The sequence below is a fragment of the Mandrillus leucophaeus genome, unplaced genomic scaffold (genome assembly GCF_000951045.1).
Source record: "Mandrillus leucophaeus isolate KB7577 unplaced genomic scaffold, Mleu.le_1.0 Scaffold164, whole genome shotgun sequence".
NCBI classification, from domain to species: Eukaryota; Metazoa; Chordata; class Mammalia; order Primates; family Cercopithecidae; genus Mandrillus; species Mandrillus leucophaeus.
This window is the reverse complement of record NW_012101632.1, coordinates 351,631-374,217: the sequence shown is the minus strand read 5'-3', so window position 1 is coordinate 374,217 and position 22,587 is coordinate 351,631. Positions and strand designations below refer to the sequence as shown.

Genomic DNA, 22,587 nt, shown 5'->3' with positions numbered 1-22,587 from the left:
CTGCCTCAGCCTCCCCAGTAACTGGGACCACAGGCACGTGCCACCACGCCCGGCTAATTTTTGTATTTTTAGTAGAGACAGGGTTTCACCATGTTGGCCAGGCTGGTCTCGAACTCCTGACCTCAACTGATCCGCCCACCTGGGTCTCCCAAAACGCTGGGATTACAGGCACAAGCCATCACACCTGGCGTCTTATCTACAGCAGCAATCCCCAACCTTTTTGGCACCAGGGACTGGTTTCACGGAAGACAATTTTTCCACGGAACAGGGCAGTGGGCGGGCGGGTGGGGATGGTTTGGGGATAACTTGAGCGCATTACATTTTTTGTGCAATTTATTTCTATTATTACATTGTAATATATAATAAAGTAATTCTACCACCATGTAGGATCAGTGGGAGTCCTGAGCTTGTTTTCCTGCAACTAGACAGTCCCATCTGGGGGTGACAGGAGACAGTGACAGATCATCAGACGTTAGATTCTCATAAGGAGCGAGCAACTTAGATCCCTCGCATGTACAGTTCACAGTAGCGTTTGTGCTCCTATGAGAATCTAATGCTGCTGATGATCTGACAGCAGCAAGTGGAGCTCAGGTGGTAATGCGAGCCATGGGGAGTGGCTGTAAATACGGATGAAGTTTGTTTATTTTTCCTTTTTTGAGACAGGGTCTCACTCTGTCACCCAGGCTGGAACGCAGTGACACAACCTTGGCTCACTCCAACCTCCGCCTCCTGGGTTCCAGCAATTTTCATGCCTCAGCCTCCCGAGTAGCTGGGATTACAGGCGTGCACCACCACAGCTAATTTTTTTTGTATTTTTAGTAGAGATGGGGTTTTGCCTTTTTGGCCTGGCTGGTCTTGAACTCCTGGCCTCAAGTGATTCGCCCACCTTGGCCTTCCAAAGTGCTGGGATTACAGGCGTGTGCCACCACACCTGGCCCAGGGACCCCTGTTCTAAAGTCATTCATACCCCCTCCCAGAAGTTTGTTAACTCATCAAAAATAATATTTGAAGGACACTGTGTTCGACCTCCTTCACTTTTTTCCAAGTACTTACCAAATAAACAGAGATAGTTGGGTTCGGTTAATCTGGAGAGTTTTGTGGCCTGATTCAGGATGTTGTAAAGCTGTGTCGGTTCACACAAAAGCAAACCAGGCATCCTGCTGGGAAGAATCAGTAACACACAAGTGTAACACACCTCTTTCTATTTTAGATGAATGGCCACAAAGTGATATATTGAATTAAGCTCTTTCTTAACATACCTTCAAACAAAGATGACAGTAATCATGTAAGTGATCAGGAAGGCTTCAAAACTGTATAGTGAAATATAGTGTGCAAAGGAGAATAAAATCTTAAATACAACATATCTAGCCAGGTGTGGTGGCTCACGCCTATAATCCCAGCACTTTGGGAGGCCGAGGCAGGTGGATCACCTGAGGTCAGGAGTTTGAGACCAGCCTGACCAACATGGTGAAACCCCGTCTCTACTAAAAACACAAAAATTAGGCGGGTATGGTGGCATGTGCCTGTAATCCCAGCTACTTAGGAGGCTGAGGCAGGAGAATCGCTTGAACCCGGAAGGCAGAGGTTACAGTGAGCCAAGATTGCACCACTGCACCCCAGCCTGGGTGACAGAGTAAGACTCCATCTCAAAAAAAAAAAAAAAAAAGTGTAGTAAAATGTGAGCAGAGAATAAAGTATTGAATACAAGATTATCTGAGCCATATACATATCACATGGGCTGTAAAACAGCTGCCAGTTCATTTGCTTATTTAGCAAATAATTACTGAGCACCTACTATGTCCCAGAGCACTGGAAATAACTGTGGCAAACAAAACCTGCCTTCATGCAGGTTACAGTCTAGCATGGAATGCAGACACTTACAGAAAAAACTGCAAGACATTAGAGCACTATAAAAGATATTGGGGCCATGCATGGTGACTCATGTCTGCAATCTCAGTACTTGGGGAGGCCTAGGCAGGAGGATTGCATGATCCCAGGAATTCAAGACCAGCCTGGACCACACAGCAAGGCTCTGTAATACAAATTAGCTGGGCGTGGTGGTATACACCTATAGTCCCAGCTACTGAGGAGGCCAAGGTGGGGGAACTGCTCGAGGCCAGGAGTTCAAGACCAGCCTGGACAACATAGTGAGACCCTATCTCTTAAAAAAAAAAAACAACTAAAAACTAGCCAGGTGTGGTGGCACACACCTGTGGCCCCAGCAACTCAGGAGGCTGAGGTGGGAGAATCACTTGAGCCTGGGAGGTGGGGCTGCAGTAAGCTGTGATCACACCACCACAATCCCACCTGGGCAACAGAGTGAGACCCTGTCTTGAAAGAAAAAAAAAAAAAAAAAAAAGAAGGATCAGCTGTGCGTGGTGGCTCACTGGCTCACACCTGTAATCCCAGTACTTTGCAAGGCCGAAGCAGGCAGATCACATGAGGTCAGGAGTTCAAGACCAGCCTGGCCAACATGGCAAAACTCCGTCTCTACTAAAAATACAAAAATTAGCTGGGTGTGGTGGTGCACACCTGTGGTCTCACCTACTTGGGAGGCTGAGGCAGGAGAATTGCTTGAACCCAGGAGGCGGAGGTTGCAGTGAGCCGAGACTGCATTACTACACTCCAGGCTGGGTGACAGAGCAACTTCGTCTCAAAAAAAAAAAAGTAGGATCCACTGTGACAGGAGTACCTGACAGGAGGTTCTCACCTAGGTGGGGGAATAGGACAAGTGTTGTCTGAAGATGTGACTGGTAAACTGAGACAGGAGGCTGGGCAAGAGGAGGAGTGAGAGAGGGTGAAACAGAGGATAAGAACATTCTGCCGGGAGGAGGGGCAAGTGCAGTACCTAAGACAGTTCAAAGGAGCCTGGTATGGCTCCGCTAAAACTTGATAAGACACTGCAGAGGCCAACACAGGTGGCCTCTGTGTTAAGGATCCCGACAGTCATGGTTGGGTGGAGAATCGCTGATGTGTACAGAGCTAGGTTCGGGCTCCCATTGTCCTCTCTTGGGACACTGGCTCCTGGGCCCAGTTGTTTCTGGAAGGGTCAGGCCTGTGCAGCAGCTTCCTGCAGGAAAGCTTTTATTTATTTTTGAGACAGGGTCTTGTGCTGTCATCCAGGCTGGAGTACAGTGGTGTGTTTATGGCTAACTGCAGCCTCAAACTCCAGGGCTCAAGCAATCCTCCAGCCTCAGCCTCCCTAGTAGCTGAGACTACAAGGGTACGCCATCATGCCTTTTGAATTTTGTGGAGATGGGCAACACTATGCCCAGTCTGGTCTCAAACTCCTGTCCACAAATGATCCTCCCGCCTCGGCCTCCCAAAGTGCTGGCATTACAGGTGTGAGCCACTGCACCTGGCCAGCTATCTTTTAGCAAGAGGGCTAGAAGGAGAGCAGAGCGGAGCCTCTGTAGGCCAGTGGGGGGTGGCGAAGAGGAGAAGTTGAGTACAGGGGTAATCTTGCTCTAAATGGTTAGGCTCCACTTCAGGGTTACCAGACAATGCTCCTGGGAAATGCCAGCACCTCAACTTAAACCTCAGATCCTTCTCACCCCCTCAAAGGCTTCAGTTCTCAGCACCCCTCCACAGCATCAACAGTTTCAGCCTCCACATGGGTCCCTCCTGTCGACATGCAACCATCGTCTTGTACCTATCTCTGTTCTTCTTTCCAGCAGAAGTGTGCAAAGAGAAACACCACCTCTCAAAAGCATGGTGTTTCATTTACCGCCTCCACTTCCTCTCCTCCAATTACACTGACCCTGAAGTCAAACTCTTTTAGGTCTGAATCCTGGTTCTGCCATTTACTATCAGCTGCCTGGCACTAGGGAGTGGTTAGCCTCTCTGCGCCTCAGTCCCCACCTCTGTAAAACGGGGGTGAGAATAATATTGCCACTTCTATATAATGAGGGTGACAGTACCTGCCTGGTGTGTGTGTATTCATGAAGTCACATTTGTCAGGCATTCTAAAGCAGGGAGGAAATTACAGAGTATTGGCCATTGGCGTAACCTACTCTTTGGAGCTGCTGCCTTTTTTTGAGACAAGGTCTTGCTCTGTTGCCCATGTTGGAGTGCAGTGGCACTATCACAGCTTGCTGCAGCCTCAACCTCCTGGGCTCAAGCGATCCTCCTACCTCCGGCTCCTGAGTAACTGGAACTACAGGCACGTGCCACCATGGCCGGCTACTTTTTTTTAAGAGATGGGGTCTCACTATGTTGCCCAGGCTGGTTCCCCTGGAGCTTCCTACCCTACCAAACCACAAAGACTGCTCTGTATCAAAGTCATCAACAATGTCCATCTTGCCTAAGTCATTGGTCACTTCTCTCTGTGCTCGAATGCCCCTCTTAGGAGCAGGTAACACAGTTGAGAGTTCCCCAGACACTCTCCTCTCCCAGGAAACTGTACTCTCCAAGCTTCCCTTCTTCCTCGCAGACTGTTCCTCTCCAACTTTGCATGGAAGAATGCCCCCGGGCTTACTTTCCTTTTTTCTGCTTTATCTACATACTCGCTCTAGGGCAGGGTTTCTCAACCTTGACACCACTGACATCGGGGCCAGATAACTCTACGTGCGGGGAGCTGGCCTGGACACTGCAGGATGTTGAGTGGCATCCCTGGTCTCTACCTGGTGGATGCCAGAAGCAAACTGTACCTCTTCCCATCACCAGTAACAGAAAATATCTCCAGACATCGCCAAGGGCCCCCTGGAAAAAGGGGGCAAGATCACCCCTGGCTGAGGATCAACACTCTGAGACTTAGAGTCACAGTGATTCATCCAGTTCCCTGAATACCACACACGCACCAATGATTCCCAAATTTTATCCCACCTCGACCTGTCTACTGAGCTCCAGACTCTACCAGGATGCCTGGTGGACATTACAAATATAGCATGACCGAAATACAACTTCAGTGCACTCATGCCCACACCTCCAGTACCTGCTCATCATTTAGCCTTCTCAGTCTCAATCAACAGCACCATGATCCACCCAGTTGCTTGGGCCCAATGACCTCATTCCTCTTTCCCTCACATCCAGTCTCTGAGCTCTGCCTCCTTCATGTATTCCAAGTCCATCCACTTCTCTCCATCTCCAGGGGTACCATCTTGGTCCAAGACACTATTATCTCTCTCCTGATGAGGCAGTACTGCCCAACTGGATTTCTAGCTTCCTCCTTTCTCCCTCCAGTTTCATCGTCACACAGTAGTCTGTGCAATCTTTAAAATCTGAGTAGGGTCATTGTCTTTACCTTGCTATCACCTGAAGTTATCCTGCTCATTTGCTTATTTATTGTCTCCTGGTTTCTCAGGAAGGGCCTTGCCTGTCTTGTCCACTGCGAGGTTCTCACCCAGTACCCCAGATTTACGTGCTGCAAAGTAATAGTCAATGAACACATGTGGAAAGAATACATGATTGTCAGTTACCATTATGCCCTGTCCCAACGCCACCATCTTGACCTGCCATCATACTTTTTCCACATGTGGATTCCTCTTACAGACCTCCTCACTCCCACCCCCAAGTCAGGTTCCACATCCTCTGTCTCTGAAAGCCAGGCCCTTTTGGTAGTCGTGAGTACAGAGGAGAGAGGTGGGATTTGTGTCTAGTCCTAAAACCTCATTAAGCAAAATGAAAAGCTGGTTCCTAACCCATCTGGTCTATGGCTCATAGCCCATCCTCAGCTCCTACCTACTTTCTCCCATTGCTAACTCCATCTCCTTACTCACTAGCCAAAGAATCGTCTCTGGTCCTATAGATAAAAACCCAGCCCCGGCTGGGCGCGGTGGCTCAAGCCTGTAATCCCGGCACTTTGGGAGGCCGAGACGGGTGGATCACGAGGTCAGGAGATCGAGACCACCCTGGCTAACACAGTGAAACCCCGTCTCTACTAAAAACTACAAAAAAAAAAAAAAAAAAAAAAAAAAAAAAAACTAGCCGGGCGAGGTGGCAGGCGCCTGTAGTCCCAGCTACTCGGGAGGCTGAGGCAGGAGAATGGCATGAACCCAGGAGGCGGAGCTTGCAGTGAGCCGAGATCGTGCCACTGTACTCCATCCTGGGCAACAGAGCAAGACTCTGTCTCAAAAAAAAAAAAAACCCAGCCCCAAGGATCTCCTTCTGCAGATCCTTCTCCTTCTCAAAGGACTCCACCTGGTCAAGCAGGAACAGCCCCTCACCCACTGGTAAAGTACTGGATGGTAAAGTACGGGAAGGATGAGAGTAGTCCCTGAACCTAACAGTATGATTCCAAGAGAAGATGCGTCCCTGTGAACTGAAATTAGGGCACCTCTAACCTTGGGTAAGTTGAGGACTGAGCACGGGTAACCATCCCATTTGGTGCTACTCTGAAGCCTGCAGAGTTTATTTATTTACTTATTTTTTTGAGACAGAGTCTTGCTCTGCCCCCAGGATAGAGTGCAGTGGGACGATCTTGGCTCACTGTAACCTCCACCTCCTGGGTTCAAGTGATTCTCTCACCTCAGCCTCCCAAGTAGCTGGGATTACAGGTGCCTGCCACCACGCCCAGCTAATTTTTGTATTTTTAGTAGTGACAGGGTTTCACCATGTTGGCCAGGCTGGCCTCAAACTCCTGACCTCAAGTGATCCGCCTGCCTCAGCCTCCCAAAGTGCTGGGATTACAGGCGTGAACTACCACACCTGGCCCCTGAAGAGTTTAGATGTCCTTAGCTCCACACCATTTGAGCCCTCAAGGATATTCTGATGTATCATGCATTTACACAAAACTATTAAAGTAATATAGATGAGTTTTTGCCAAAAGTATTTTCCTTTGTGAATCCATTAAGCCACTTTAATTCCTTAATTGATTTTCTGTATGTCACAATTAGCCAGTTTCAATTTTTTTTACTCTCAATTTTGATTAAATTTATTTCTCCCAAGATCAAGTCTTTTCCATGTGAATTTTGTTGTTGTTGTTGTTGTTGTTTTTTGAGCCACCTCGCCCGGCCTGTATTAATTACTTATACCAAGTCTCATTTTCCTGGTGACCTGTTCAAAACAGTAGAGTCAAAATGGTAAGTTTAGAACATTCTCCTTTATACAGGACTCTTTCAACACAGGACAGCTCTTCTCAAGAGACCCTTGGTGGGGTGTAGTAGCTCACACCAGTAATCCCTGCATTTTGGGTGTCCAAAGCAAAAGGAACTCCCAACCTCAGGTGATCTGTCCGCCTCGGCCTCCCAAAGTGCTGGGATTACAGGCGTGAGCCACCATGCCCAACCCAAAGACACTTATTCTCAAGAAAGCAGGGTGCTAGCACAGGCCTTGTCCCTGCACACAGTACACCCACCAGGGGGAAGGTCTGTCACCTTCCATATGACCTAGTCTGGCCTTCAAACCAGGGGTTCGTGTGTGGCTCTCTCCCCGAGTCAGCCCAGCGTGATCCAGAAGCAGCTGGGCTGGCAAGCTCCCCTCTAGCAACAGCACGTGTCTATATTTGGGGAAAACAGCCAACCGGGAAGGGATGTTTCATTACAGGTTGCCAGAGTCTGTGACTAAGCGGGGACCCAGCCAGCTCCAGCTCATGTCCCTGCCTCCCTGTGTCTACCCAACACCCAGGGGACTTCCATCCTGACAAACGGTGGAGGTTTCAGAGGCTGGGCCTGACCACAGGCTTCTCGTAGGAGTTCCAGGACACCGTGGGCTTGACCCAGTGCTCAGCTGCCAAGCCACCCCAACCCCCCAGACCGTCCAGGTAGACACAATTGATGGGCATTTGCTTCTGGTGGAGAAGAGACAACAGTTGATGATCCTGGAGAAGCCAGACCATGAGCTTCACTTTGGGATCCTGGCTCAGGCTGACCAGCACAGGTAAAGGTCAGGGTCCACAGCCAATCCCCACCGCTGTTCTGGTTCTCGGTGGGAAGCTCAGGCTGTGCCAGGATGACCAGGGCCCAAACACAGCGACAGGCATCAATGCCCTCACCTGTCAGCTGAGAGAATAACACACACTGGGAAAGCTGGAGGATCATTCAAGAGCTAAATGATATAAATTGCCTAGCAGTGGGCCTGACACATGGCGGGAGCTTAGGAAATAAAATTCCTTTACTCCTACCTCTCAAGTTTCTCTCCCTGAAACAGGGGCTCACTCTGTTGCCCAGGCTGGCGTGCAGTGGCACACTCATGGCTCACCGCAGCCTCAAGCTCCTGGGCTCAAGCAATCCTCCCACCTCAGCCTCCTGAGTAGCTGAGGCTACAGGTGCATGCCACCACACCTAAGTTTTTATTTTTTGTAGAGACAGGGTCTCGCTTCTGGAAGAGAACAACGGGGAAGAACAGAGAGGTCTGAAGGAATGTGGGGGTGTTTGGTTCTGTGGGATGACATGAGCGTCTTCTCTGTCATCCCAGAAAAACCTCCCTACTCCTTATGTGACTTCAAGGCTGTCAGGACCAGCTTTATGTCTGGGAATTGAATGACATACTTGAGGATGGCCTCAAGGAGAGCTAGCTAACTCTGTCACATTTGGGTTAAATTTTGTTTTGCTGTTTTGTCTTAGAGATAGGCTCTCACTCTGTTGCCCAGGCTGGAGTGCAGTGGCGTGATCATCACTCACCGCAGCCTCCGACTCCTGGGCTCAAGTGAGCCTCCCACCTCAGCCTTCCGAGTAGCTGGACTACAAGTGTGCGCCATCATGCCCACCTTTTTTTTTTTTTTTTGAGATGGAATCTTGCCCTGTTGCCTAGGCTATAGTGCAGTGGTACGATCTCGGCTCACCACAACCTCCACCTCCCTGGTTCAAGTGATTCTCCTAGTAGCTGGGATTACAGGTGCCCGCCACCACTCCCGGCTAACTTTCGTATTTTTAGTAGAGACGGGGTTTCACCACATTGGCCAGGCTGGTCTTGAACTCCTGACCTCATGATTCGCCCACCTCGGCATCCCAAAGTGCTGGGATTACAGGTGTGAACCACTGCGCCTGGCCAACTAATTTTTTTTTTAGTTTCTGCAGAGACAGGGTCTATGTTTTCCAGGCTGGTCTTGGACTCCCGGGCTCAAGTGATCTTCCTGCCTCAGCCTCCCAAAGTGCTGGGATTACAGGCGTGAGCCACCGCGCCCAGCCAAGGGTCAGGATCTTAAGGGATTTGGTACGGTCTTTCCTCAATCCCAGCTTGACACATTCTTTGTGGCCTGAACCTGAACCTTGACAAAGCTGGATAATACAGTCCCAGGCCACAACACCCCTAGAGCTGTGGAGGCTGCAGAAGTGGGCCTGAAATCTGTCTCTTAGCTCAGAGGGACACCAGGTCCCACTGGCACAGAAGAAAGAGGGAGCTGGAGGAGGCCAGGGCCATCATAACCTCCTAACTTTGCCTTGATCATCGCTAGGATCTACTATCACCTTTTTTCTTTTTGTGACAGTCTCTCTGTTGCCGAAGCTGGGGTGCAGTGGTGCGATCTCAGCTCACTGCAACCTTCGCCTCCCAGGTTCAAGCAATTCTCCTGCCCCAGCCTCCCAAGTAGTAGGGACTACATGCGCACACCACCATGACAGGCTAATTTTTGTATTTTTATAGAGACAGGGTTTCCCCATGTAGGCCAGGCTGGTCTCAAACTCCCGACCTCAGGTGATCCACCTGCCTCGGCTTCCCAAAGTGTTGGGATTACAGGCCTTAGCCACAGCACCTGGCCTCCATCACTAGTATCTCTATATTTTAGGGGAAGCAGGTATGGATCAGAGGCCTCGATCCAGCTGCCCACATCCCTGCTCCCTACCTTAGATCCTGCTATCAATTACATGCCCCCAAACCTAAGCCCACTCGACCCCTGAGAGGTACCCTAGTGATCCTGTGAGGGTAACAGGTCTACTCGTAGGGCAACTAGGCTCTTGGTGGGGGGGAGGGGCAGGGTCTGGGAACTATAGTACACTCTCTCAAAGACAGTGACCACCACCTCTGGCTCACTTCCTCCGACTCTGTCTCCGGGGCCTGCTTTTCCTCTGCTCCCTGATTGGGCTCAGGCCTCACCTTCCACTTCTCTGACTTGAGTTCACGGCCCTGACCAGGCTCTGACCCGGCTTTGCTCCCCTGTCCCAGGCCTCAGGCTGCTCTGACAGAAGGGTTCACTGCAGATTCAGATCTGCCACAATCAGCGACTGTCAGCTCTTGGGAGCCCCCTGGTGGCTCTGCTGTGGCCAGCCCAACACCTCCTGGTTGTTCTGCTGGGATCTTTCCCGGAAAGCCAAATCCTTTGACTTCCAGCCCGCAGGAGGCCCAAGTAAAAGTTAAAGCTATTTATCTAAGGCCAGGCACAGTGGCTCACGCCCGTCATTCCAGCACTTTGGGAGGCTGAGGCGGGAGGATCACGAAGTCAGGAGTTCAAGATCAGCCTGACCAAGACGGTAAAACCTGATCTCTACTAAAAATACAAAATTGGCCAGGCGTGATGGTGCATGCTTGTAATCCCAGCTACTCAGGAGGCTGAGGCAGGAGAATCGCTTGAACCTGGGAGATAGAGGTTACAGTGAGCTGAGATCACACCACTGCACTCCAGCCTGGGCAATACAGTGAGACTCCGTCCCCCCTCCCCCCCACAAAAAAAGAAAAGAAAAAAAAAAAGCTATTTATCTAAATATGGTTCTGTTTTAAAAATACAAGTACCCAACTTCCAATATCCTAGAGCAGCTACAGAAAAATAAGTAAAACTCCCAGGCAAGACAGAATGATAACCACCTTTCTAACCCCTTGTTTTAGCTCCAGGGATCCAAAAGGAGAGGTTTAAAATACTTCACTTGGCTAGGCATGGTGGCTCACACTTGTAATCCCAGCACTTTGGGAAGCTGAGCTGGGAGAATCACTTGAGGCCAGGAGTTCAAAACCAGCCTGAGCAATACAGTAAGATCCCCTCCTCTCCAAAAAAAAAAAAAAAAATTAAAATAGTAAAATACTTCACTTGATCTGACTTTAGGGTTGAAGTTAGGTTAGTATATAATGTGTGCACCTAATACCAAAATCTGATAGCACATGACTGTGATCTAAGCCCACTGTAAGTTACAAAATGATGAGTACATCTGGGTGTGTAGGGGTGTGGTGAGGAGGGTATGCTATGCTTTGAATATGGTTTGTCCCCACCAAAACTCATGCTGAGGCTTGCTCCCCAATGTGGTAGTATTAGGAGGTGGTGCCTGTATTGGCTATGAAGATGGATGAATGTCTTCTCCAGGGAATGGACTAGTTCTTGAGAACAGGTTGTTATAAAGCCAGGTTGCCTCTTGCATTTTCCCTTTTCCACACCTAATTCCCCATCTCCACCACCATGTTATGATGCAGATGCAGCCCTCACCAGAAGCCAACTAGATGCAGCTACCCAATCTGGAACTTCCCAGCCTCCAGAACTGTAAGCTAAATAAACTTCTTTGCTACATAAATTACCCAGTCTCAAGTATTCTGTGATAGCAACAGAAAAGAGACTAAGACGGGCTGTCAACGTATTTGTATATTTTCCTATCCGATGACAAATAGGCATAGCAACTTTACGATCATAGAAATCAGGAAATAGCTCTCTTGGCGGATGAACGGAAAGCAGCATGAGAAAACTTTCTGGAATGATGGCAATGTTTTAGTTTGTTTTGGGTGGTCGTTACAAGGTTGGAATTTGTCAAAACCAAACTGAACACTTAAGACTTGTATACTTTACTGTATGAAAACTGTAAATCAATAAAAAAATAGTAATTCCCAGCCAGGCATGGTGGCTCACGCCTGTAATCCCAGCACTTTGGGAGGCTGAAGCGGGCAGATCACTTGAGGTCAGGAATTCAAGACCAGTCTGGCCAACATGACAAATCCCTGTCTCTGCTAAAAATACAAAAGTTAGCCAGGTGTGGTGCTGCATGCCTGTAACCCCCGCTACTCGGGAGGCTGAGGCAGGAGAATCGCATGAACCCAGAGGCGGAGGTTGCAGTGAGCCAAAATCACGCCACATCACACCACTGCACTCCAGCCTGGGCGACAAAGCGAGACTCTGTCTCAAAAAAAAAAAAAAAAAAAAATAGTAATTCCCTTGTGATCGATGTGTTTCAGCGTTCCAGGATGTGAATATGCAGGTGCATGTGTGTGCATGTACACATGTGTGCGAGTATGTAGAGGTCTGTGACCTTCCTATGGGGTCTGGGCTATAGAAAACTATGTGAACTTGAGAACACAGCAAGTACACACTACAGAACTTCACCTTGGTCCTCACAGCCACTAGCTAATCCCATTCTTGTTTTTCCACATTTGACCAGCATTTTCTCAGTGATCACAACTGTTATCCAAACCAAATTCTCTTTGGGAACAACTTCTCGAATTTTCTAGTCTTGCCTGGGAAGGTTAAGGCCACTGGCTGTGAGTCACCCTCCTCCACCAACTGCTCCCTGGGTGCCCTTACATGCTTTTTTTTTTGAGACAGAGTCTCACTCTGTCACCCAGGCTGGAATGCAGTGGCGCGATCTCAGCTCACTGCAACCTCACTGCAACCTCTCCCTCCAGGGTTCAATCGATTTTCCTGCCTCAGCCTCCCAAGTAGCCAGGACTACAGGCACGTGCCACCACTCCCGGCTAATTTTTTGTATCTTTAGTAGAGACAGGGTTTCACCATGTTGGCCAGGCTGGTCTCAAACCTCTGACCTCAGGTGATCCACCCACCTCGGCCTCCCAAAGTGCTGGGATTACAGGCGTGAGCCACCGCACCTGGCACTTATGTGCTTTTCCCCACAGTCCAAGGGATAAGCATCCTCTGACCTCATCCAATTTCACCTAATCTCTCTCATTCTCCTTTCAGCATCTCAAAGCTCTTTCTATTAGCATCTTTCTCTGATTCCAAACATTCACAAGTCTCTGCTTTCTTGGAACAATTCATGAAACCAGAAGCTACTAGGTAGCTTGACCTGTGCCCTCTGAAGCTTGTGCAGGCACAGAGGCTGGTGCTGGGCTTCGGGCTGGAAATCCGAGGCTGGCGTGAGGCTGGCGAACTGTTGGCAAAGCAAGAGGCACCTGCATTTGAAATGGCCTGCACCCCTAGAATCTGTTGGGGCAAAGGATGCCTAAGTGTTTCCTGTAGACCAGATGTGGACCAGGCAGGGGAGAAGGCCAACTAGAAGCTGTTTTACTCATTTTTATTTTACTTTTTTGAGATGGAGTCTCGCTTTCTGTCACCCAGGCTGAAGTGCAGTCTTGACTCACTGCAACCTCCGTCTCAGTTCAAGCCATTCTGTCCCAGCTTCTCGAGTAACTGGGATTACAGGCACCCGCCACCAAGCCTAATTTTTTGTATTTTTAGCAGAGACGGGGTTTCACCATGTTGGGCAGGCTGGTCTCAAACTCCTGACCTCAGGTGATCTGCCTGCCTCAGCCTCCCAAAGTGCTAGGATTACAGGCGTGAGCCACCGCACCCGGCCGAGAAGCCATTTTAAAGGAACTTTGCCCAAGAGGGCCACCTAGAGGGACAATAGGCCAATGGCATGTGGTGGAGGATTCCAGAAGCCAGGGGCTGACGGAGGAATTGAAAGCAGCAAGATTGAGACGGCCACCTGGATCACGGGAAATGGAGGTAAGAAAGACCCCCAGAAGCACTGCATGGGAGAGTCAGTTACAAATTCCCATCAAGCTGAGACAGTAACAAGGCCAGATGTCGAAGGCACTTTTCTTGCCCCATCTCTACTCTTATAACCCCCTCTGCCAACACAGGATGCCTCAGAAGCCACAGTAGGCCTGGGGTGGGGTGGGATGGAAGAGGAAACAAACAGAAGTCAACTACTGTCCTCCTCCTACGTGGGAGCTCAAAGAAAGCTTGAGAGGCGAAGAGAAGCAGCTTTACCTTTGAATTAAATTCCTAGTTTTGATTATTAACGTGAACCGGACACTGTGGCCATTGCAGTGAGCCTGTCCTGGTAACCAGATGGAATCCAAGGGCAAGCAAAGATTTAAAGACAGAAAGCTGTTGTATGATTGGATTCTACTTCTTGACTGTGGAAACCCTGCTTGTTCAATAAAGTTTTATTTGCAAAACACCAAGTAAAATCAATGCCTACCACACAGTGCTTGAAACAGCAGCCATTAAGACTGTTGTTAATTACCTTGGTATTTCCTTAGATAGAGGCAGATAGGAGCTGAATGTGAGGCCTTTTTTTTTTTTTCCTTTGAGATAGGGTCTCATTCTGTCACCCAGACTGGGGTGCAGCTCACGGCAGCCTCGACCTCCCAGCCTCAATTCCCCTGCCTCAGCTTCCTGAGTAACTGGGACCACAGGCACATACCACCATGACTGGCTTATTTTTATTATTTGTAGACAGGGTCTCCCTGTGTTGCCTAGGCTGGTCTCAAACTCCTGGGCTCAAGTGATCCTCCCACCCTGGCCTTCCAGAGTGGTGGGATTACAGGCAAGAGCCACTGCACCCGGCCAAATGTGAGGCTTTTCTGGTAGTCAAGTTGTTTGGGATGGCCCAAGTAGAAGGCTTGGGAGGTAGCCTTCTGTGGAAGGCTCTTCTGTGGAAGAGGAACTCGGGAGGAATGTGGAGGGAACTGAATTCCAGATGTGGGAGCGAGCCTGACAATCTGTGATTCCAGTTTATTGCTCATGGTCTCAACGCTCCCCCTCTACAGAGGTGACTTCTGCCCTGGCCTCTGAGTTTCAATCCTACCGTTCTTTTTTTTTTTTTTTTTCCTTAAATGAGACAAATCTTGCTCTGTCACCCATGTCAGAATGCAGTGGTGCAATCATGGCTCACTGCAGCCTCTACCTCTCCAGATCGCTTAAACTCAAGCGATCATTCCATGTCAGCCTCTCAGGTAGTTGGGACTACAAGTGCATACCACCATGCCCAGAGAATTTTTGTACTTTTTGTAGAAACCGGGTTTTGCCATGTTATCCAGGTGGATCCTGAATTCCTGAGCTCAAATGATCGTGCGTGTTGGCTACTCAAAGTGCTGGGATTACAGGCATGAGCCTGGCCCAGACCACTGACGGACAACTCAGCATCACTCCCAATTAAGCTCATCTAAAATGGAGCTCTTTGGTGTAACCTGACTTCCCTCTTTATGTACTTTCCACACCCCTTTCATTCATTCCTCAAACCCAGATGAGCACGACTCTCACCCATTCTTCCCATGATACTTCTCCCACACTGGCCCCACCCACTCCATTTCTATGGCCACCACCATAATTCAGACCTTTGTCATCCATAAAATAGATTCCTAAACAATCTCCCTGCCCTCTTTTTTTCCTCTGGGAATCCTTAGCATGTGAGGTCAGTCAAATCTTCCTCAAACCCAGTTCTGGCCGTGTCACAAAAGCCTCTGATTGGCCAGGCACAGTGGCTCATGCCTGTAATTCCAGCACTTTGGGAGGCTGACTCGGGCAGATCACTTGAGGTCAGGAATTCAAGACCAGTCTGGCCAACATGACAAATCCCTGTCTCTGCTAAAAATACAAAAGTTAGCCAGGTGTGGTGCTGCATGCCTGTAACCCCCGCTACTCGGGAGGCTGAGGCAGGAGAATCGCATGAACCCAGAGGCGGAGGTTGCAGTGAGCCAAAATCACGCCACTGCACTCCAGCCTGGGCAACAGAGTGAGGCTCCATCTCAAAAAAAAACAAAAACAAAAACACTTGCTTCCCAAGAAATGAAATACAAACTCATAGGACCAGCACAATCTAGTTTTTCCCAATCTGCTGTTTCCAGCTGTAACTAAAACCATTCAACTCTCCTCAAATTCACTGAGGTCCACTCTCAGCCCAGTCACATGCTGGACAAAAAAAAAGGCACAGAGATGAAAGAGTACCAGGCTCCGAGGTGCTCTTAGTTCTAATTTACAGAGGAGTAAATAATTACCAGAGTATGCAGTCAGTGATAAGGGACATTGCTTGTCCTAATGTCCCCATTCCAAAATAAATGATCTATTTACTGTCCCCTGAATACTGGCCTATGCTTATTTTTTCCCCCTCCAGGTTTTTATTTGGCCCTTTTTCTCCTCCTTTCCTGTCTAAACATTTCCTATTGTTAAATATCCAGGTCCTAGTGCCCCTCCTTTGACAATTCCGATTCCCAGGCAAAGGATCTCTCCCTCCTCTGGAATTAACAGTTCCATTGAAAAACACCTACTCTATTCTTCCAGCATGTCTCAGCTTATCTGCTTTGTGTGTGTGCGCTTCTGAGACAGAATTTCGCTCGTCACCCAGGCTGCAGTGCAATGGCACACTCTCGGCTCACAGCAACCTCCATCTCCCGGTTCAAGCAATTCTCCTGCCTCAGTCTCCCAAGTAGCTGGGACTACAGGCACATGCCACCATGCCCGGCTACTTTTTGCATTTTTAGTATAGATGGGGTTTCGCCATGTTGGCCAGACTGGTCTCAAACTCCTGACCTCAGGTGATTCACCCGCCTTGGCCTCCCAAAGTGCTGGGGCTACAGGTGTGCACCACCATGCTGGGCTAATTTTTATATGTTTAGTAGAGACGGGGTTTCACCATTTTTGGCCAGGTTAGTCTCGAACTCCTGGCCTCAAGTAATCCATTTCAGCCTCCCAAAGTGCTGGGATTACAGGCATGAGCCACCTTGCCTGGCGGTGTTTGTTTTTTAATTTTAAAAATATACACAAGGCCAGGCGCGGTGGCTCACGCCTGTAATCCCAGCTCTTTGGGAGGCTGAAACGGGTGGATCACGAGGTCAGGAGTTCGAGATCAGTCTGATCAACATGGTGAAACCCCGTCTGTACTAAACACACAAAAATTTAGCCAGGTGTGATGGCGCGCTAATCTCAGCTACTCAGGAGAATAAGGCAGGAGAACTGCTTGAATCTGGGAGGCAGAGGCTGCCGTGAGCAGAGATTGTGCACCGCACTCCAGCCTGGATGACAAAGACTCTGTCTCAAAATAATAAAAATTAACATTAAAAAAATCTATTATATATACATATATAGAGAGAGAGATGGGGGGTCTCACTATGTTGCCCAGGTTAGTCTCACACTTCTGGCCCCAAGCAATCCTCCCACCTTGGCCTCCCAAAGTGCTAGGATTACAGGCATGACCCACTATATGGGGCCACATCTCAGCTTTGGAAGGTCCTCTCTCACACAGCGCCTACCCCCATCCCAATCCTGGGTTAAACGTACCTCCTCTGCGTCCCTACAGCACTTCACACTTCTATTGTTGTTCATTTGTGCTGCTTGCAATTTACTTGTCTCTCCCACTAGACTGAGCTCCCTAAAGGCAAAGAATGTGTAGATCCTGTTCACAGCAAAACACTCAGCTCCCAAATTGGGCTGGCGTATCTTTTTGAAAATTTTTTTTCTTTTAAAAATGAAATATAGAGATTGGGTCTTGCTATGTTGGGATTACAGGCGTGAGCCACTGCCCCCAGCCAGGCTGGCATATCTTAGCAGTTCAATAAAGAAGTGGAAGAGAGGAAGGAGAGTACAACAGTCGCCATAAACTCTCTTGTATTGATACTTTTTTTTTTTCCCCAAGACAGTTTTGCTCTTGTTGCCCAGGCTGGAGTGCACTGGCGCAATCTTGGCCTCTGCCTCCCAGGTTCAAGCGATTCTCTTGCCTCAGTCTCCCAAGTAACTGAAATTACAGGCGTACGCCACGACGCCCGGCTAATTTTTTGTATTTTTTGTATGAATTTTTTGTACGAACCCAAGGGTCTCTGCAACTTGGGGGACGACGGCCCGGATCTGAGGAGATGACCCCTTCCTCCCACCCCGCCCAAGGACTCTCAGCCTCCCCAGCCCGTGCCTTTCCGGAGCTCAGAGCCCCCGCTGGTCTCCAGGGGCGGAAGGGATGGGTTTGGGTGAGGACAGGGTCTCGGGTCTGGGACTCACTCCACCTCCCAGGCTGCGCGACTCTGGCCAGGTTCCCTGTCCGAGCCTCTCTGCCTGGGACCCCACCTGGAAAAATGGCTCCTCTAAGGCGCTTCCAGCCTAAAGCCCGTCCTCTTCTACCTCTTGGGTGCGGACTGCCCCTCCCACTCCGACCACAGGTCCCCCACCGGCCAGGCTATGACCCAGCCAAACACCACGGTTGCCAGGGGCGTCCCGGAACCTTCCTTCCCGACTCCCGGAAGTGGCCGTGATCTCACGAAATCCCGGAGGTGAGCGCGACCGGAAGTCCGGTCACTCTCGCGAGGCCCCACGGAGCAGAGCCGGGACCGCTGCGGAGTGTGGAGGTCGTTGGAGTCACTTGCCTGTCAGCAGCTCCTGTGTCTGTCCGTCGGCGCCCCTCCCGCTCCAGCCATGCTTTCCGCCCTCGCCCGGCCTGCCAGCGCTGCTCTCCGCCGCAGCTTCAGCACCTCGGCCCAGGTAGGCCCGACGAGGGGCGGCTTGCAGGCGGAGCACCCCCCCGCCCCGGCCCGGGCCGGGCCACGTGCGTCCCCGGTTCGCGAGCAGCTCTGACCCTCTCCAGGCCAGCCTGGACCGCAGGGCTGCCTGGCACTGGCTGGAGATTGTGGCGCCCGGGGCAGGCCCTGACACTGGCTTGGAGATGCGGGGGAGAAAGCCGGGGAGAAGGGGGCGAGGTAGTCCCGCTCCAGGGCCGGTCCATTTATTTGGCAGGGCTCCCCCCAGGTCTCCCAGATTCCCCAGAGGGCCTGCACGCCTTCAAGGTTAGGAAACCGGGGCTCTGGATCTGAAAGTAAACTTACGTTTTTTCCTGCAGTTTTTCATTGGTTTAATATAGCTAATCTCCTTCTTGCAGCATCCGTGTGAGTTGTGCGTGAATAAAAGAAATCGTATAATTTCTGACTCCATAGTATGGACAAACCGAGGCTAGAGAACTGGGCCAGGGTTACACAGTCATCTGGCCAGAGGATTAGAATTCAGCGCTTCTGACCTGAAGACGGCTTCCTCTTAACCTTTCTGGAGGATCTCTCCTACCGTGGGCGGACTGAGCCTGCCGCCAGGTGTCTTAACACAGTGCTTGACTTGGCCAGCGACCACTTAAGCCTAGGCTATTTTTAGCCATCTTCTAGAACGGTGGTTCTTAAACTCTGCTGTGTGTCAGAATCACCAGAAAGCTAATAAAAAACAGAGGCCTGGTCTCATTGAAGAAGCATAAGACCGGGGTTTCCGCATTTTTACCAAGTGAATCTAATTAAACCTAAGTTTGAGAACCCAGGAGGTGCCCGCATTGCCTTTTAATTACGACACCCAGGAGGGAGATAATTTTAAAGGGGAATCCAAATTTATCATTGAACTTCTCTCCTCCGGTTTCCTGTACATCCAGTTCATTTGAAAAATAAATACAAATGCTCCTGGATTGATGGCTGTTTCCCGTACCCATCTCAAGTTGATAATATCCTAAGTCAAAAGGCGAGTTTAACTTTGTATATTTTCAACTCACATTGGCTTCCCACACGCAACCCCATCGTAAGTTGAATGTACCAAATGCTTTTGAGCTGTGGTAAAGTAGGGGCCCAGCTGTATACAGATAAGTCCATTAAGTTCCTGTGCTTGCCAACGACTATGCTGGGTGCTGCAGGGGATACCAAATTAAGTGAGAAGTGGTACTTGGGACAGAAACGAGTAGGACAGGTGGAGGTGATGAAGGTCTTAGGGAATGAGTAGACTTAGGACAGGTGGAGGCGATGAAGGTCTTAGGGAATGAGTAGACTTAGGACAGGTGGAGGCGATGAAGGTCTTAGGGAATGAGTAAATTTAGGATAGGTGGAGGCGATGAAGGTCTTAGGGAATGAGTGAGCTTAGAACAGGAGGCGATGAGGTGTGGGGGAGGGGCAGCCGACCGAAGGTAGGACAGGGAAGAGTGATGTCCCAGGAGAGGTTGAGTTTTGGTAGGACCTTCAGATATGTGACATATTTATTAAGCTAGGTACTGGAAATACATCGGTGAACAAAACAGAAGTCCCTGCTCTCATGGAAATTACTAGATATTTTACTTATTGCCCCACTATAAGGTATCTTAAAATAGTGATGAACATACAGGAAAAATGGGGATTGTAGGGTGCTTGTGTTAGGGAAGAGGGTACCAATTTTATTTATTTATTTATTTTTTTTTTTTTGAGGCAAAGTCTCTCTGTCGCCAGACTGGAATGATTTCAGCTCACTGTAACCTCTGCCTCCCAGATTCAAGCGATTCTGCTACCTCAGCCTCCCGAGTAGTTGGAACTACAGGCGTGCGCCACCGCACCCCGCTAATTTTTGTATTTTTAGTAGAGACGGGGTTTCACCATGTTGGCCAGGATGGTCCCGACAGAGTCTCACTCTGTCTTCTAGGCTGGAGTGCAGTGGGCGCCATCTCAGCTCACTGCAACTAACTCCTGGGCTCAAGTGATCCTCCTGCCTCTGGCCGGGCTGGTCTCCTCCTTGGCCTCCCAGAGTGCTAGGATTACAGGCATGGGCCACCACTCCCAACCAAGGGTAGCAATTTTACATCAGCCAGGGTAGGCTCACCCAGAATGAGATGTTTGAGTAAAAGTCTGAAGGAAGCAGAGATCACACCATAATGGAAAGAGTATTCCAGGTACGGGATACGTCTCAGGACGTAGCTGAGAGCCCTTGGAGAAGCATGGGGCATGCCTCTAAGGTTTGAGAACATGAGGCTAGGGTAGTTCAGAGAAAGCAGTGGAGGTAACAGAACAGGCCTTGTAAAATTTTCGTTTTTTTCTCAGAAATAGGGTGGCCATTTGAGGGTTTTCAGCTGCATAATGACTTGCTCTTCCTTCCAATTAACAAGATGGTCTTAGAAGCGAGAAAAAGGTGAATTAGGAGTTCATTGTGGTCATCTAGGTGCAGGTGGTAAGAAATGGTTACATTCTGGGTGTTTGTTGATGGTACCAGAAGGGTTTGCTGATCTGTGATTGGATAAGGGTCATGGATGACACCAAGGTATGGGGCCTTGGAGTTGGGCTGAAATAGATAGGCAAGACTTATGGAAGAGAGTGGGTTAAGGGAGGGATTCATTTACTTATTGAGACAGAGTCTCGCTCTGTCACCCAGACTGGAGTACAGTGACGTGATCTCGGCTCACTGTAGCCTCTGCTTCCTGGGCTCAAGTGATTCTCTCACCTCAGCCTCCCCAGTAGCTCGGATTACAGGTGCTGCCACCATGCCCAACTAATTTTTTTTGTATTTTTAGTAGAGATGGGGTTTCACCATGTTGGCCAGGTTGGTCTCCAACTCCTAACCTCAAGTGATCCACTTACCTCGGCCTCTCAAAGTGCTGGGATTACAGGTGTGAGCCACCGCACCCAGCTGGGAGCTGAGTTTTAGATATGTTCATTTTAAAATGCCTGTTGGTCATACAAGCAACGTTGTTGAGAGGGTAGCTGATGACAGCAGAAAGAGATGGACTCGAGCCCATGGTGCAGTGGTCTCCAGACTTTGGATCTTGTTTTTTGTTTTTGTTTTTGTTTTTGAGACGGAGTTCTGCTCTTGTTGCCCAGGCTGGAGTACAGTGGTGCGATCTCGGCTCACCTCCGCTTCCTGGGTTCAAGCCATTCTCCTGCCTCAGCCTCCCGAGTAGCTGGGATTACAGGCAGGCACCACCACGCCTGGCTAATTTCGTATATTTAGTAGAGACAAGGTTTCTCCATGTTGGTCGCACTGGTCTCAAACTCCCAACCTCAGGTGATCCACCCGCCTCAGCCTCCCAAAGTGCTGGGATTACAGGTGTGAGCCACTGCGCCCAGCTAGAGCCTGTATCTTTGATAGTAAAAATGTAGAAAGCACATAGCTCCAATATATTTACTGATACATATATGTACTAATATATACATTACAATATAAACTGAAGTCAAAATTTTAAAACAAACATAACACATTATAAGGTGTTAAAACTTACAGATAAAGACGGTGTTACTGTATGTCCGTTTTCAACACAGTTGCCAAGCAGTGTGCTGTTGGTAGCCACTCTGCCCCCCAGCAAAGGTCAGCAGGTCTGGAAGACAGCTCTTTGACAAGGAGATCATGATCTAACCTCCGGACCACCAAAGATTTTCATCTCATTGCAAAGCATGGTAAAGATTACACTACTTAAGCATCGTGGTTTTGTAAATATTAACTTAAGCTGATGACGTCCTGTAATATACAAACAGTGACATCACCCTGACACAGTGAAAGCAATCAATGAAACAGTCCTCTTCACCTCCCTCCCCCATGTTGTGTTCACCTTATGTACACGTGGGACTGATCCATTTAAGTGCCCTAGTGAGGGCGCAGGTCAGTCCATTTCTTGGTAGAGATTAATTCTTTGTTAGATAAAGATAGAGACAGGCCGGGCTTGGTGGCTCACACCTGCAATCCCAGCACTTTGGAGACTGTGGTGGGAGGATCACTTGAGCTCAGAAGTTTGAGACCAGCCTGGGCAATGTGGCAAAACTTCATTTCTATAAACAAAAAAAACGAAAATTAGCCGAGCATGGTGGTGCACACCTGTAGCCCCAGCTACAGCTAAGGTGGGGAGGATGGCTTGAACCGAAAAGGCAGAGGTTGCACTGAGCCAAGATTGCACCACTGCACTCCAGCCCGGGCGACAGAGGGAGACCCTATCTCAAAAAGAAAAGATACGGCCAGGCGCAGTGGCTCATGCCTGTAATCCCAGCACTTTGGGAGGCCGAGGTGGGCGGATCACGAGGTCAGGAGATCAAGACCATCCTGGC

General features: G+C 49.4%; 2 protein-coding genes across 6 annotated transcripts in view; one reads left to right on the top strand and one right to left on the bottom strand.

Moving 5' to 3' along the window:
* The window catches only part of STYXL1 (serine/threonine/tyrosine interacting-like 1), a 55,120-nt gene extending 37,077 nt beyond the window's left edge, over positions 1–18,043 (bottom strand). Inside the window, exons 1-2 of the mRNA XM_011976353.1 lie at positions 17,864–18,043; positions 1,054–1,157 (exon numbers count right to left, since the gene is read on the bottom strand). Of these exons, the coding sequence (XP_011831743.1) occupies positions 1,054–1,156 (103 nt within the window). The 5' untranslated portion in view covers position 1,157; positions 17,864–18,043. The remainder of the gene's footprint in view (positions 1–1,053; positions 1,158–17,863) is intronic.
* Positions 17,986–22,587, top strand: part of MDH2 (malate dehydrogenase 2, NAD (mitochondrial)) — a 20,408-nt gene continuing 15,806 nt past the window's right edge. For 4 of the 5 annotated variants that reach the window (XM_011976312.1, XM_011976310.1, XM_011976311.1 and 1 more), the window contains exon 1: positions 17,986–18,274. In XM_011976312.1, the coding sequence (XP_011831702.1) occupies positions 18,209–18,274 (66 nt within the window). In that variant the 5' untranslated portion in view covers positions 17,986–18,208. The remainder of the gene's footprint in view (positions 18,275–22,587) is intronic. The other variant, XM_011976313.1, reaches the window with a different exon arrangement.